At 38.3% G+C, this 15,284-nt stretch overlaps 2 protein-coding genes across 3 annotated transcripts in view; one reads left to right on the top strand and one right to left on the bottom strand.

Moving 5' to 3' along the window:
- The window catches only part of ART3 (ADP-ribosyltransferase 3 (inactive)), a 96,778-nt gene that overhangs the window by 5,126 nt on the left and 76,368 nt on the right, over window positions 1-15,284 (top strand). The window lies entirely within an intron of this gene.
- On the bottom strand, window positions 2,889-5,265 carry CXCL10 (C-X-C motif chemokine ligand 10). The gene is made up of 4 exons (XM_012744297.2): window positions 5,116-5,265; window positions 4,476-4,602; window positions 4,126-4,215; window positions 2,889-3,709 (listed from the first exon to the last, which is right to left on the bottom strand). Exons 1-4 carry the CDS (start codon window positions 5,174-5,176, stop codon window positions 3,691-3,693), a joined length of 297 nt encoding a protein of 98 aa, XP_012599751.1. The 5' UTR covers window positions 5,177-5,265; the 3' UTR covers window positions 2,889-3,690.

Here is a 15,284-nt window from a genome sequence, read left to right as displayed (position 1 = left end):
TTATAAAAATGTAAGTATATTGATGGTGATGGCATAGTTAGCATAGTATAGAAAGGCTTTCATGATCCAATTCCTATCTGTCTCTCCAATATCGTTTTTTGAGGAACCCATCGATTTTAACAATATCCACAGCTCTAACCATATAATCACATTCTTCCTGATTGAACACTCCATGCTGTCTCACACTTACATGTCTTTTGTACATGCTCTTTCCTCTAGTAGAATTCACTTTTTTCTTTCTACCTATCAGATACACATGTATCTTTCAAATTCCAGATCAGCCATCACTTTTTCCAGGAAAGGCTTCCTGATTTTCTCCTAATTTCTATGCACATTTGGAGTTTTTTCAGTCCATGGAATGACCTATTTACTTTGTCTTTGTCTTTATTAGTACATTATAAACTCTTGATTTAGTCATTTCTTATAACCTGGTTTACAGTAGGAATAAATAAATAATGAATCCTACTTTTAAACAGAGAATGATGTAAACCTCTGTCTGTTAACAGCTTCCTGAAAATTCATTGACAGTCAGATTGAGGGTAAAATATGTGCTATAGTTTGAACGCATCCCTTCCAAAATTCAGATGTTGCCAATGTGATGATATTAAGAGGTGAGGCTTTTAAGAGTTGATTGGGCCATCAGGGCTCCTCCCTCCTGAATGGAATTAGGTGCTCTTACGAAGGGTCTTGATAGAGGGAGTGTGGCACTCTTGCTCTTCTGCCATGTGAGGATGCAACAAGGAAGGCCCTCACCAGGTGATGGCACCTTGATCTTGGACTTCCCAGCTCCAGAACTGTGAGGAAGTAAATTCTCTTCTTTAGAAATTGCCCAGTCTCTGATATTTTTTTGTAGCTGCACAAAACAGAATAAGATAATAGGTGACCTTTGGTATAGCTTTAGGAAGTCAGGAAAAAAAATACGAAGGCAGAAAGGAGGAATTCTGCCACTTTACAGTTTTACTGTGATCTAGTTAAGGCTTACATAGAAATTATCATATACTTCATTCCTTTGTCATATACCAAAGTGTGGTAATTTTCTCATTCTTCCATTTTGCTATGTGAAGTTGCTTGATATTTCTGAAGACATCTCATAATTGGTAATATTCTGGAATTCTTTGTTTTTCTGCTATTTTTTTTTTTTTACCTTTTTTTTTTTTTTTTTTTTGAGATAGAGTCTTGCTTTGTTGCACAGGCTAGAGTGAGTGCCGTGGCGTCAGCCTAGCTCACAGCAACCTCAAACTCCTGGGCTCAGGCAATCCTGCTGCCTCAGCCTCCCAAGTAGCTGGGACTACAGGCATGTGCCACCATGCCCGGCTAATTTTTTTTATATCTATTAATTGGCCAATTAATTTCTTTTTATTTATAGTAGAGACAGGGTCTCGCTCTTGCTCAGGCTGGTTTTGAACTCCTGACCTCGAGCAATCCTCCCGCCTCGGCCTCTCAGAGTGCTAGGATTACAGGCATGAGCCACTGCGCCCAGCCTTTTTTACCTTTTTAATGTAAATTAGAACATATGTTCAAAAAATGAAAATGTATAGGTACAGAGGAAAGAACAAACTCTCATGTGCCACCACCTAGGTAAAAAAAAAAAAAAAATTGACTTCATCACAGTCCAGAAGGCCCTATACCTTCTTCTCTGATTGCATTCCCTTTTCTCTTTGGAATAATCACCATCCTAAATTATATGTGAATCATATCTTTGTGTTTTGTTTTTCACCATATTTGTCTTTACTTCTAAATAAAATGTTAAATTTGCCTGCTTTGAAACTTTATAATAAGTAGAAGCATGTTGCATGTATTCTGTGACATGCTTTTTTGCATGATTGTTTTTGAAATTCATCTGTGTTGATGTGTATGGTTGTGTATCATTTCTTTTCACTGGTGTGTAATAATCTGTTGAATAAACATACCCTAGTTTACTTATCCATTCACGGACATTTGGATTGTTTCCAAATTTTTGCTGTTACAGACAGTGCTGCTGTAACATTCTTATACTTGTCCCGTGTAGGAATTTTTCTGTGGTGTGTACTTAGTAGTAGAATTGTTGAAACATGGCGTATGCCATGTTCAGCTTTATGAGGTAATGCTGAACTGTTTTCCAAAGTAGTTAAAAGTATTTTTTCTTTTATCAGCAGCGGAGGGGCAGTCTTCCTTTACCCTACATCCTTGTTTATAGTTGGTATTATCCAACTTAAAAATTTTTGCCAGTCTGGAGGTGTGAAATGGTATCCCATAATGAATCAAATGTCCATTTCCTTGATTACAAATGAGGCTGAACATCTTTTCATGTTAGGGGCTTGTGCCTTTTTCTTCTGTGAAATTCTTATTCACTTCTGTATCTCATTTTTCAACTGGTTTTCTCTTTTCCCTTTTTTATCCATGGGAATTCTTTATGTATTCCAGATACTAATAATTTGTCAACTAAATGTATTCCAGGTATCATCTTAGTAACTAATTGGATGTGGGAGGTGAGGGAGAAGTAATAGTATAGAATCACTCCTAGGTTTCTGGTTTGGGGAACTGAGTAGATGATGATACAATTAAACTAGGGAATAGACTAGAGGAGGAGAAACAGATCTGGAGGAGGGGAGAATTAATTTAAGATATTTTGGAGCTTAACCTCCCTATCAGATACTGAGGTGGAGATGTGTCTCATAGAAATTTGGCTGTAGGAATTTGAAGCCCAGGTCGGGCTCCATCTATTGTGCCATGTTAGTCCTGTAGGAATCTTATATGCTTGGCCTCTCAGGAGGCTACAGTTAGGAGGAGTGTGGTGGTTCTCCAACTCATTTGTCCTCTATCCGTCCCAACTTCTTCTCCAGGCCATGGATTCTCCAATCTAGCCATTTTATGAAATCAATGTCCCAATCAAATGACCCACAAGACACTTTATCTTAGTTATAATTACTTTATTACCTTTTTGGGCTCTCAACAGTTAATCTTTCTTAATATTTGCAGGAAAACACATCATTTTTATTTTGAAACTATCCAGCACATTTATCTCATATAACACACAGAGCATATATCTAGATCAAAAATTTTTTCCCATTACTCATTGATATGTAGTACCTAAATCACAAGTTATTTTATATACACTAAAAACAATATATGAAATATGTACATATAAAAATTCTACTTTGTACAGTCTTTCATTAAATAATAATACTTACACATACATTTCCAGACATTTCTAGCTTCCTATACGTATTTGGAATTATGTGTATGTAACCACTGAAAAAATATGGGCCCCTTGGGAGAATGACAGGGTAGTAGAAATCCATGGAATAAAGACTGTTCCTAAAAAAAGCAGGCTATATTATCACCTTGATTGCGTACTGTTTAGTTGTTTGAGAGTCAGAGAACTCTGATAAACCTAGAAGCAGAAAGATCTGTTAATAACCTTCGGGAGATATGAAGGTGAGGAAGGTGTCAGTAGCAGGGGTAGAACTTGGCACATTCTCTCTGTAGCACCTCAGCTTAGCTTATAGTATCGTTCCAGGGATGATGAGTTATCTACCTTCCTTCAAGAGGAATAGCAGCTAATTTGGTGACTGTTGGTCGTCTTTTAGGGGAACTGCACACGAACAATTGGGGCTGGAGGTGCACTCTGTGTAGGGCAGTGGTGGGAGAAGCAGCCTCTCTGTTAGCCCATCCTTATCAGCACTGCAGTGATTTTTCTTCTCTCTGGCTTCAAGGAGATCTTTTAGACCTGTAAGAAGAGAAGAGGGGTATAAAAGTGTGATACTCTGGCTTCAGTCTGGGTTCTGTGTGGAACATCTTGAGTTAAAAAATAACCCAGAGATCCTCAGGTAAAGGATGTGTTGAGCTTTCCTGCTGCTGCACAGTTATCATGGGGTGCAGGGGCTGCTTTTTTAGGCCAGGGGGGAATTTGGCAGTTTTGCTTGGATAGTTGTAGCTCTCCCTCAACCTTGAAGTGACCCGCTGACACTTCTGCACAGGTAATCAGGGTAACTTTAGATACTTCCCACACAACTAGGGGAGAGCATGAGGGTAACATATTTTAAAGCCAGTGATCCCCTAGCAAAGCCCAGTACAAATATTTCTAACTTCCCAAGACTGCTGTTACTTGCCAAAGAATTGCTTTTAAGGAAATGGCAAACTTACCTTTCCTTCCTAACTGCTTTCAGTAAATTCTTGATGGCCTTAGATTCTGGATTCAGACATCTCTTCTCCCCCTTCTTTTTCATTGTGGCACTATAGAAGTAAACAGGGTGAAAACATTTTAAACAGTGTTGGGCATTGTTTAAATGCCCATTGTTAAATGCCCAACATTTAAAACATGGAATATATAGTTCTGGAATCAGGCATTTAAGTTTCACTCTACATGTTTTCCTTTGCTATACATTAGTTTGAGAATCCCTGCAAACCCTTTACTGATCTTTTGCCATTATCATCAAATATTTAATAGATTGATTACAACAAGGAAGGCGATTACCAGATAGGATTTTACTCACATGATCTCAGCATGTGGACAAGAGTGACTTGCAGGAATAATTTCAAGTTTTTCTAAGTACCGTGGATTAATAGGTCGAATACTAATTTTGATGCAGGTACAGCGCACAGTTCTAGAGAGAGGCATTCCTGCAGGAAAAGAGGGAAACACTGTACTAACCTTCCCTACAGCAGGGAAGGTTAGTACAGTGTTTCATTTTAGGTGTTTAATGTGGATTGGGTAGTAGTTAGCAGAACCTATATCCCCATATCATTGCATAGTCACTTAATCTGAGAAGGAATGTATTCCATTATAACATAGCTGTGAATGATTAAATTATTGATTATCTGGAAAAAAAGATTGCAATTCATTGATTATAAAATCATATTCTTAAGCACAGTTCGTGTGGCTAATTAAACTTAGGTAAAGAGGTATCTCTGTCTCATCCTGTCTCTCCTCGTTCTCTCACATTTTCCCTCTCCTCTTTCTTCCCCATCTCTTCTGTCCTCCCTCCCTCCTTTTCTTCTTCTTTCTTTAATTCTAATTGTTTCTCTTCTGTGACCAGCAGGAAATCTCTGCTTATTTCCCTCTTACTTACAGGCATGCAATGAAATTTTTGCAAATACATTATTTCTCTATTTTAAAAATTTATAGTTCCTTACCTTGAGTGCCACTCAGAGTCAGAAAGATGAGGCAGAAAATAAGAATGGCACTTTGGTTCATGGTGCTGAGACTGGAGATTCCTCTGCTGTAGGCTCAGAATATGTCAGAGCAGCTGGAGAGTGTCTCAGAAAACGTGGGGCTAGTGTACAATATTTATCTGCATAGGCACTTTCCATCCCTAACTCTGATTGGATAACATTGTAGTTGACTCAGCAGAACCTGCTGGCTGTTCCTTGGGGAAGTCCCAAGTTGGACAATCGAAGGTATGATTTGTATTTATTGTGGCCTCTGAGTTACGGAATTTCCCTCTGTCCACTTTTTTTTCAGTAACAGTGAGTTAGGTTTCACTTTCCAAAACATGAACTATTTCTTGAAAAACAGAATTTCATTGCACATGCAAACATTTTTTAAAAATGGAACTTTAATTCTCACTTTTCATATGCTGCAAAATAAATATACCAACTTAACCCTTCAGTCAGAGCCCTAAATACAGTTTTAAAATGAATATGCCTGTTTTGTATCCATCCTAGTTTACAACAGTAAGGCATGAATAAGAATATTTTACATTATTTATGTGTTTCAGAAGTGTCATGCGGTCTCATTTGATCCCTATAGTAACCCTGTGAAGAAGGTAAGAAAGTTATTTTCGGCCGGGCGCAGTGGCTCATGCCTGTAATCCTAGCACTCTGGGAGGCTGAGGTGGGTGGATTGCTCAAGGTCAGGAGTTCAAAATCAGCCTGAGCAAGAGCGAGACCCCGTCTCTACTATAAACAGAAAGAAATTAATTGGCCAACTAATATATATAGAAAAAATTAGCCGTGCATGGTGGCGCATGCCTGTAGTCCCAGCTACTTGGGAGGCTGAGGCAGCAGGATCACTTGAGCCCAGGAGTTTGAGGTTGCTGTGAGCCAGGCTGACGCCATGGCACTCACTCTAGCCTGGACAACTCTGTCTCAAAAAAAAAAAAAAAAGTTATTTTCGTTTTATAGATGGATGAGGAGACTTAGAGGTACAGTGTTAGGTCATACGAAGGTTACCATCTGTTTATTTTTACTGTGATGCTTTTTCTCAACATTTATTTTAAACTTTTATAATTACTTTCAGAGGCTATTTTAAAAAATATTCTCTATAATACAAATTTTTTATCTTTTATAGATATAATTTTTGGTAACAGCAAGTTGTATCTGATGATAAGGACAAGTTACTTAGCTGGGCAGTGCTCTTTGATCAAATACTATAAAGTAATAGGATTGGTCTTCTTAAACGAGGTCAAAGATATGGAACTGGCAAGTTTTAAAGAATTCGGTGAATTCTTGGATCTTTAGAATAAGTGTATAGCCTCCGACATAGCTATTTTGAAAAAACACTACTCATTTCGATATCCAGTTTCTAGTGTGTTAAAACAAGTTTCTTACAGCAGTCCCTGAATGAAAACAACATGAAGTGGCATCTAGAATGGAGTGAAAAGAGGTTCCATAGCTATCATAGGGTTATTGCAAAAAACAGAGGATGCTTTTAGAGGAAATACATTTAAAAGGAGGAGCATTAGTAGAGACAGACCTTGGGAGAACAGCTTGAGATAGGAGGTTGAGACAACAGAGGTTGATTCAGGATGGAATTCAGCTCCAAGAGACTATTAAATGCAAAGCAAAATAAAAAGCGTCAGCCACTGAACTGGTAACAATGATAATTGAAATTGGCACAGTTTCAACTGGGTGACAAATGGGGACAATACTTGGTTTCTTAGCATTCAGTGGTTCTTGGTTAATAGTTCACAAAAGTTAACAGTAGAAAGCATATGATACCCCTACAGTAGAACATGTGTTGGCCCCGACAATGGAAATTCAGCAGTATCCAAGGGATATAGTGGTCCTTGGTGTGTTCTTTGCAAGTTAATTGGCAACAGGGGATCTAAGATGAAATACTGGTTCCAAATGCAGGCATCGCTCTGCAGTGGGAGATCTGAGTCAGGTGATATTTGGAACCTATGGGAGGTCTTTTCATAGTCAGGCTGCAGCAATGTATGGATAGGCCTGTGTTATTTTCATACTTTTCTTTATTTAGACATGGTATTCTTTAGTTCTTTGAACATATTTATAATAGCTGACTTAAAGTCTTTGTCTAGTAAGTCCAATGAGAAAATGCCTGGTCTCCTCAGAAACAGTTTCTAGTTATTGCTTTTTAAATGTGTATGAGACATACTTTTTCTTTGCATTTCTTATAATTTGTTGTTGAGAACTGTATATTTAAAACAATGTAATGTGGCAACTCTGGAAATCAGATTCCTCTTCTCCTTAGGGTTTGCTGTTATTGCTGGTGGTGGTGATTTGTTTTGTTTAATGAATTTCCTGAGCTAATCCTGTAATGTCTTTATTGTATATAGTCACTGAAGTCTATGTTCACTTAGCTTAGTCTTCACCTAATGATTGGATTAAGATCACTTTTTTTATATATTTTTTTTGAGACAGAGTCTCACTTTGTTGCCCAGGCTGGAGTGAGTGCCATGGGGTCAGCCTAGCTCACAGCAACCTCCAACTCCTGGGCTCAAGCAATCCTCCTGCCTCAGCCTCCCAAGTAGCTGGGACTACAGGCATGCGCCACCATGCCCGGCTAATTTTTTCTCTATATATTAGTTGGCCAATTAATTTTTTTGTATTTATAGTAGAGACGGGGTCTCGCTCTTGCTCAGGATGGTTTTGAACTCCTGACCTCGAGCAGTCCACCCACCTCGGCCTCTCAGAGTGCTAGGATTACAGGCGTGAGCCACCGCACCCGGCCAAGGATTAAGATCACTTTAAATGCTTTGAACCAGTAAGTCTGCTTTACTGAGGGGCTCTCTGTGTGTGTTGAGGTAGGCCTTCAATGCTCTGGCAGGCAGTTTGCAGTTCTGCCTTAACCTCCACTTCCTGTTTGCATAGAACCTGAGGTGAGTTTGAAGTGAGAGATTAGGGCCTTCTCAGATCTTTTTTTTTTTTTTTTTTTTGAGACAGAGTCTTGCTTTGTTGCCCAGGCTAGAGTGAGTACCATAGCGTCAGCCTAGCTCACAGCAACCTCAAACTCCTGGGCTCAAGCGATCCTCCTGCCTCAGCCTCCTGAGTAGCTGGGACTATAGGCATGCACCATCATGCCCGGCTAATTTTTTCTATATATATTAGTTGGCCAATTAATTTCTTTCTGTTTATAGTAGAGACGGGGTCTCGCTCTTGCTCAGGCTGGTTTTGAACTCCTGACTTCGAGCAGTCTTCCCACCTTGGCCTCCCAGAGTGCTAGGATTACAGGTGTGAGCCACCGCACCTGGCTTCTCAGGTCTTTTTCTGAGTGTGTGCGTACCTGTCCCTGAACATATGTGGCCTTCTACATACCTTTTCAAAGCTCCCTGTATACATCTTATTTCCTACGTTTGCTTCCTTTTAAATTTTTAGTCAACCTCTTGTTAAACCCAATGGCTTTGGTAATTGGAATCAACAATTGCTGCTGATTGTTTTCAGCAAACATCCTAAGGGTAGGGCTATTCATACCAAGTGAGCTCTTGGTCAAATAAAGACAAGCTTTGAGAATGAAGCTTTTAAGGGAGATTCTGGATGACTCAAATAGTGATAATTGTCTGGTTAACGATTATAACCCAGCGATTATCTGGTTTGATAATCAGATCTGATTGGTTGGAGCATTCGGGGAGTTCCAAACCCATTCTGCTCCTCCATTGGCATCAAGGCTGCTTGCAGAACCTCGAAGTTGAGAGGCTGTTAGTTTTCAAGGCTACTGCAGAGCTGGGGATAGGAGAATGAGAATAGGACAGATTAAAAATGCCTCAAGCTTTGTGTTTTTACCAAGATTCAGCTGTTTTTTTTTTTTTTTTTTTTTAGAAATTCTTTGGATTACTGCAAACGTTTGGCTGATTCCCAGAGATTTGAAAGAGTTGGTTTTCACAAATTTTTTTCCAGTATTCTTTTTGCTTTTATAGAGGAGCAGATTTTCAGGGGTCCTTGCTATACCCATTCCAGAAGTTTTTTCTTCAGATTTATTTTAATGGTTCTTTTAGGGATAATTTATATATCTCTATATTTGATAATTTATATATATTTTGAAATGTTCAAATATTAAGTACCATTAGATGAGTTTCATCTGTATAACCTGAACGCCTATCAAATTATGTAATATTACCACCATTCCAAAAAGTTCCTTCATGTCTCTTGCTAATCAGTCCTTACACCACCTCCTCTACCCTTGACACAACCTCTCTTCCAGTTTTGTTTTACTACAGATGCTTGTTTTTCACTATATATTGTTTTTTCCCATTGATAGGAAGTTGTAGAACAACTTAAGAGGCATTTAAGTATATACTCCTTTGTGCAAGACATCTTTTGTTCAGTATATATATATATATTTTTTTTTTTTTTGAGACAGAGTCTCGCTTTGTTGCCCAGGCTAGAGTGAGTGCCATGGCGTCAGCCTAGCTCACAGCAACCTCAAACTCCTGGGCTCAAGCAATCCTGCTGCCTCAGCCTCCCAAGTAGCTGGGACTACAGGCATGTGCCACCATGCACAGCTAATTTTTTGTATATGTATTAGTTGGCCAATTAATTTCTTTCTATTTATAGTAGAGATGGGGTCTCGCTCTTGCTCAGGCTGGTTTCGAACTCCTGACCTCGAGCAATCTGCCCACCTCGGCCTCCCAGAGTGCTAGGATTACAGGCGTGAGCCACCACGCCCGGCCTGTTCAGTATATTTTTAAGATTCATCTGTGTAGTTGCATGGATCAGTAATTTGTTCCTGTTTATCGTTGTGTAATAATTCCATTGCACAAACATACCAGTTTGTTCCTTATTGATGGATACCTAGACTGTTTTCAGATTTTATTTATTATGTATAAAGCTGCTATGGAGGTTTTTGTATAAATACTTTTGAGGGCATATGCTTTCATTTCTCTTGGGTACATATATAGCAGTAGAACAGAGTGATATTTTTATCATAACATAAATTATCATGTCAGTCTCTGCTTAAGACCCTTCAACAACTTTCACTTATACATAAATAAAATCCAAATTTTTAATTAACCTGTTTTACTAAGTCCTCGTGATCTGGCTGTTACCTGTCTCACCAGCTTCATCTCACATCGTTCCCTTTCAGCTACTACACTTCAGTCACAGTGGCTTTTACACTAGCAGTTTTCTCTCTCTGGAATGCCTTTCCCCCGGTTCTTTTTGTAACTAGTTCCTTCTGGACAGTTGGAATTTTAGCTAGATTGTACCTTCTCTTAACCACACAGTCTGAAGCAGACGTGACCTTATTTTAATTCTTTGCATGGCATTTCTCATTATCTGATGTTTGGTTCGTTTATTTTTTACTTGTTTAATGTTTGTTTCTTCTCACTAGAATGTAAGCCTCAGGAGAGTAGAGATCTTTTCAGTCTTATCGCCAACAACAAAAATGTCACATGGCATATGGTAGGCATTCAGTAAATATTGGATGGATGGATGGACCCTTACAGACTTTGAATAACAGCATAAATAAAAGAGGTACTTCTTCAAAAAGTATTTTCATTGGCTCATCAGATTTCTACGTTTGGTCATGAGTGTTACTGTTTTCTCTAACTTTAGGAACCAAGTTTAAGTTAAGACTATAATTTCTCCAGAAGTTAGCATAGATTTAGGTAGGTAAAATCAATACAGATACTCTGTTAGTTATAGGCCAGAATGTTTATTCCCAGGACTCTGCAGTAAATATGCAAAAGCTTCTGGTTATCTGTAATTATGCATTGAATGAATGAAGGAATGTAAATCTCCTCAGTGCATGTTACGTCTGTGGCCTTGGATGGTGTTTGAAGAACGATGAGGGGGATTGGATTTGTTCTCATTATTGCCTGCGTACTTTGTGTAGGGAAGTAAGCTAATGTCAGGGGGTAAAATCCAATGCCAGTGTTCTTGCTGGGCTTGCATTGTAATTGAGAAGACCAAAAACTGTGAAACAATAACTATCAACAAAAGAAACTGTATGATCAATGCCAAATGACTGGCATAGAAAATAAATATTAATAAGTTTGGTGGGTGACTGTACTCATTAAGGGTACAAGTTCTCAGCAGATTTTTCTGAAAAAAATTTAGGTCTCAGATAAACCTTAAAGTGTGAATTATACTTAAGTGATAAAGAAGGGAAGCCAACTAACCAGTTAGGAAGGTTGGTAGAGTCTCATAGGGGTAGTAATGCCTTGTTAGGATTCTGTAGGATCTGGTTCACAGTCTTACAGGTATAGAAACATCCATTTTTCCTAATCATCCAGAGTAATAAACATGTTCTCAGAGTTAATTCCACTAACCAAATCCACAAGAGACTAAGATGCAAATTAAAAAGACAATGTATTCATTTATAATGAAGTTCTTCCTAGTGATTGGGATGATTGGTTCTGGTATCCAAGTCATCCCTTTTCCAGGACCAGAGTACCTGGGAAGTTGCATTAGTATTAGAACAATGCTCAGTGAGCATAGAGTCAAAGGACCATTGTCTTGTTTGAATGGGAATCTGCTCAGAGGAGAAACCTTATAAATGATCAATGTGGAAAATCATTCAGAAAAAAAAAATCAAAGTTTTAGAAACAATAGCAAGCCCACTCACTAGTACTTGTTTCACCCAAAACCAACCCTCCATGTATCATTTGGATAAAAATCTAAATAATAACTCTTTAAAAATTTTTATTTCTCTCAATTTTTGAAAGGCTTTTGGTACGTTCACTTTCCTAGTATTCACTGAGCAGAGTCTGGTTTGGAAGAAAATGAGAGTTAAGGAACTATCCCATTTTAGTTTCAGTTTCAGCTGCTGTCAGTTTATCTTTAAGCCTCTCATTATGGCATCAGGCCAAAAAAACCCAACCAAACAACAAAGAAAAACCCCTATATAGTTTGCCTTGACAGACTTGTAAATACAGACCAAGGAAAAAATGCTTTCCGAGAAACTAATATGCTTAGAAGAAATTTCCTAAAAAGAGAGCAGGATGACTTCAGTGATTTCTGTAGACTGAGAATCCCTCATCTGGTGTAGAATACTCCTTGGAAAGTATGGGAGAGGAGGAGAGCAGAGCTTCCCCTTCATCGTTTTAACTGTGAGCTCTCAAAGACTCCCTCTGGCAGTGTCTGGTAAACACTGGTTGCGTGCTTTTGAATTACCTGTGTCTCGTCATTCATAGCCCTGAGCATGAGGAGCATTTATAATCATCATCATGCTGGGGAGAGCTCAGAATAATTTGTGTTTGGATACATTTTGGACCATACAGGTTTTGCTTTCTTCACACTGGATGGCATGATAAGATGAGCTGGGGATCTAGAGATAGAGTATATGAGTATATATACTATAGATAGAGTATAGAGAGAGTATAATAGTCTGTCTCTCACTTGCTCTGTTATCTCGGACAAATTGTCAGGTCTGACTGTGCTTGTTTTCTTACCTTCAAATGCACAATAGGATACCTAAACCATCCACTTTTCAGGTTTTTATGAAGATGACAGGAGATTACAAAGGTATTTTAACAAGTTGAATGAATTTTTCACAGGCCAGAATGTCAGAAACATAGCCATGTCTCTGGCCAGATTTCAGTTTATCTCCTAGGTGCAGCTACACTGGGTTCTCTCTCTGGATGATGCAGTTATCCATGTATGTGGTCAGATGTACCTCTTAGTCTATAGCATTCATAAGCCATAGGCCCGACTCTCCTTTTCAAACTAAGGATTGGAATCATGTAGCATTTACTCATAGAAAAGGGCTTATTTGAATAGCCCGGTTTATCTATGGTAAATGAAAGCAGGTAGTGAATTTACAAAACAAGACAAGGATGCACACTTCACCACTTTTCATTGTACTTCAGGGCCTAGCTAGCTTGATTAATAAAACAGAAAGAAAGCCATAGAATTGGAAGGGAAGTAGTAAAACCTTGCAGATGATAAAATTGCACAGAAAAACCAAAAGAATAACAAGTTTTAGAAATAATAGTAAAGTTTATCAGAGTGGATGGCTAGAAGATCAATGTATTGTATTTTATATACCAATGACAAATAAATTAGTTAAAAATAAGTAATTTACAGTAGCAACAATGAGTACTTAAAGCATAAACTACTTAAGAATAAAACCAGCAAAAGTCAAACAAGACTGGTTTTTATGAAATGTAAATGAATCTTTCTAAAATGGTATCAGATAAAATAATGTAGATATTAAATATAGTATGATTACCCTTTTGATAAAATTCAGCAAAACTAAAGTTAATTTGTTTAGGTATGTATATTTAAATGATAAAACTATTTTTAAAAATCAAGAGAGTGAGGCCGGGCGCGGTGGCTCACGCCTATAATCCTAGCACTCTGGGAGGCCGAGGCGGGCGGATTGTTCAAGGTCAGGAGTTCAAAACCAGCCTGAGCGAGACCCCGTCTCTACCATAAAAATAGAAAGAAATTAATTGGCCAACTAATATATATATATATAAAAATCAGCCGGGCATGGTGGCTTATGCCTGTAGTCCCAGCTACGGGAGGCTGAGGCAGGAGGATCGCTTGAGCCCAGGAGTTTGAGGTTGCTGTGAGCTAGGCTGACGCCACGGCACTCACTCTAGCCTAGGCAAGAAAGCGAGACTCTGTCTCAAAAAAAAAAAAAAAAAGAAAAAAAAAATCAAGAGAGTGATAGTTGCATAACAGTGTGAATGTACTTAGTGGTACTGAACTATAGTTAAAAACGGTTAAGATAGTAAATTTTATGGTGTGTGTATTTTACCACAATTTTTTAGAAAAGCACAGCCTTAAAGATAGTGATTATCTTGGGGCTAACGGAGGCAAAGGAATGAAATAGGGAAGAAACACATAGCTATATTTTAGGTTATTATAATGTTAATGTTCTGGTTCCTGATTAATGAGTTCATGAGTCTTCATTATATTACATACATATAAGTATATCCATTCATGAGTCAGAGATTAATCCAAATCTGTATATCTGAGATCCATTAACAAATTAAATTCCCACAGAGTTCTCATTTCAGGGAAATAGCAAGAGTGTTAGATCCCTGTTTCCTTCTCTGGAGAGGAGCCAAAGAAATGTGTTGTAATTATGCCAGTACTTTTCTGAGTCATTTCATATCTTAAATATTGGGAAGTTTCCAAGAATATTGTATTAAATTTTAGCAATATTTTAGTTTATTATAGCGATTGAAGGGTTTAAGTTAGCATATTAGTCAGAAAAGATCATTGAGTTATTAATCCAGAGATCAAAGAATTGAAGGAGGAGAGCTGGAAAGATGATGGTTAGTGAAATAAATTTCATAGAGGAAATGGCAGAAGATAAAACCAGAAGATAGGCAGAAAAGAGCAGGAGGTGGGAATTGGTCTTCCTCTCTCTCTTCCTCTACTTTTCCCTTCTCCTTTTCCCTTTCCTTCTCCCCCTCGCCTTCTCCCTCTCTCCAACTCTTTCTCCCTTCAGCAGGGCTGGAAGACTGCAGATTAAGATGCATTTAGAAGTCCCAATACGGGGGATCTCAAGACATGCATGGTTCTTAATGCAGAGTGTCAAGTGTACCTGGTTTTCATATTAAACTGTTTGCATAAATTGCTCAGTATGAGAATTTACTTTTTTTTTCTTTTCTTTTCTTTCTTTCTTTCTTTCTTTTTTTTTTTTTGTAGACAGAGTCTCACTCTGTTGCCCTGACTAGAGTGCCATGGCATCGGCCTAGCTCCTAGCAACCTCAAACTCCTGGGCTCAAGTGATCCTTCTGCCTCAGCCTCCCAAGTAGCTGGGACTACAGGCATGTGCTACCATGCCTGGCTAATTTTTTCTATATATGTTTTTAGTTGGCCAATTAATTTCTTTCTATTTTTAGTAGAGATGGGCTCTTGCTCAGGCTGGTTTCTAATTCCTGACCTTGAGCAATCCTCCTCCCTCAGCCTCCCAGAGTGCTAGGCTTACAGGCGAGAATTTACTTTATTAAAAATAATATATTCAAAGCTATACTTAGTGCATGATTTCTCTTGTGCTAGGCTGTGCTGTTCTACTTATGACATTTAATCTTAAGGCCTACTCTGTGAGGTGTACTTGCCTTAAAAAATGCTAAAATGGGATTTCATAGCAAGATTTGCATGCAGGCAGTCTAATTCCAGAGCCTCTCAACCACTTTACTGCCTCTATGAGTTACTTTGTCATCAGC

Source organism: Microcebus murinus, chromosome 26 (assembly GCF_040939455.1).
Source record: "Microcebus murinus isolate Inina chromosome 26, M.murinus_Inina_mat1.0, whole genome shotgun sequence".
Taxonomy (NCBI): Eukaryota; Metazoa; Chordata; class Mammalia; order Primates; family Cheirogaleidae; genus Microcebus; species Microcebus murinus.
The sequence above is the reverse complement of the archived record's forward strand: the minus strand, read 5'-3'. Positions and strand labels throughout refer to the sequence as shown.

Coding starts and splice junctions, on each gene's coding strand:
- CXCL10 (XM_012744297.2), bottom strand. CDS start 5,176: ATGAACCAAAGTGCCATTCTTATTTTCTGCCTCATCTTTCTGACTCTG. Junction 4,603..5,115: donor GACTCTGAGTGGCACTCAAG/GTAAGGAACTAT, acceptor CTTTTCCTGCAG/GAATGCCTCTCTCTAGAACT. Junction 4,216..4,475: donor TGTCCACATGCTGAGATCAT/GTGAGTAAAATC, acceptor TTACTTCTATAG/TGCCACAATGAAAAAGAAGG.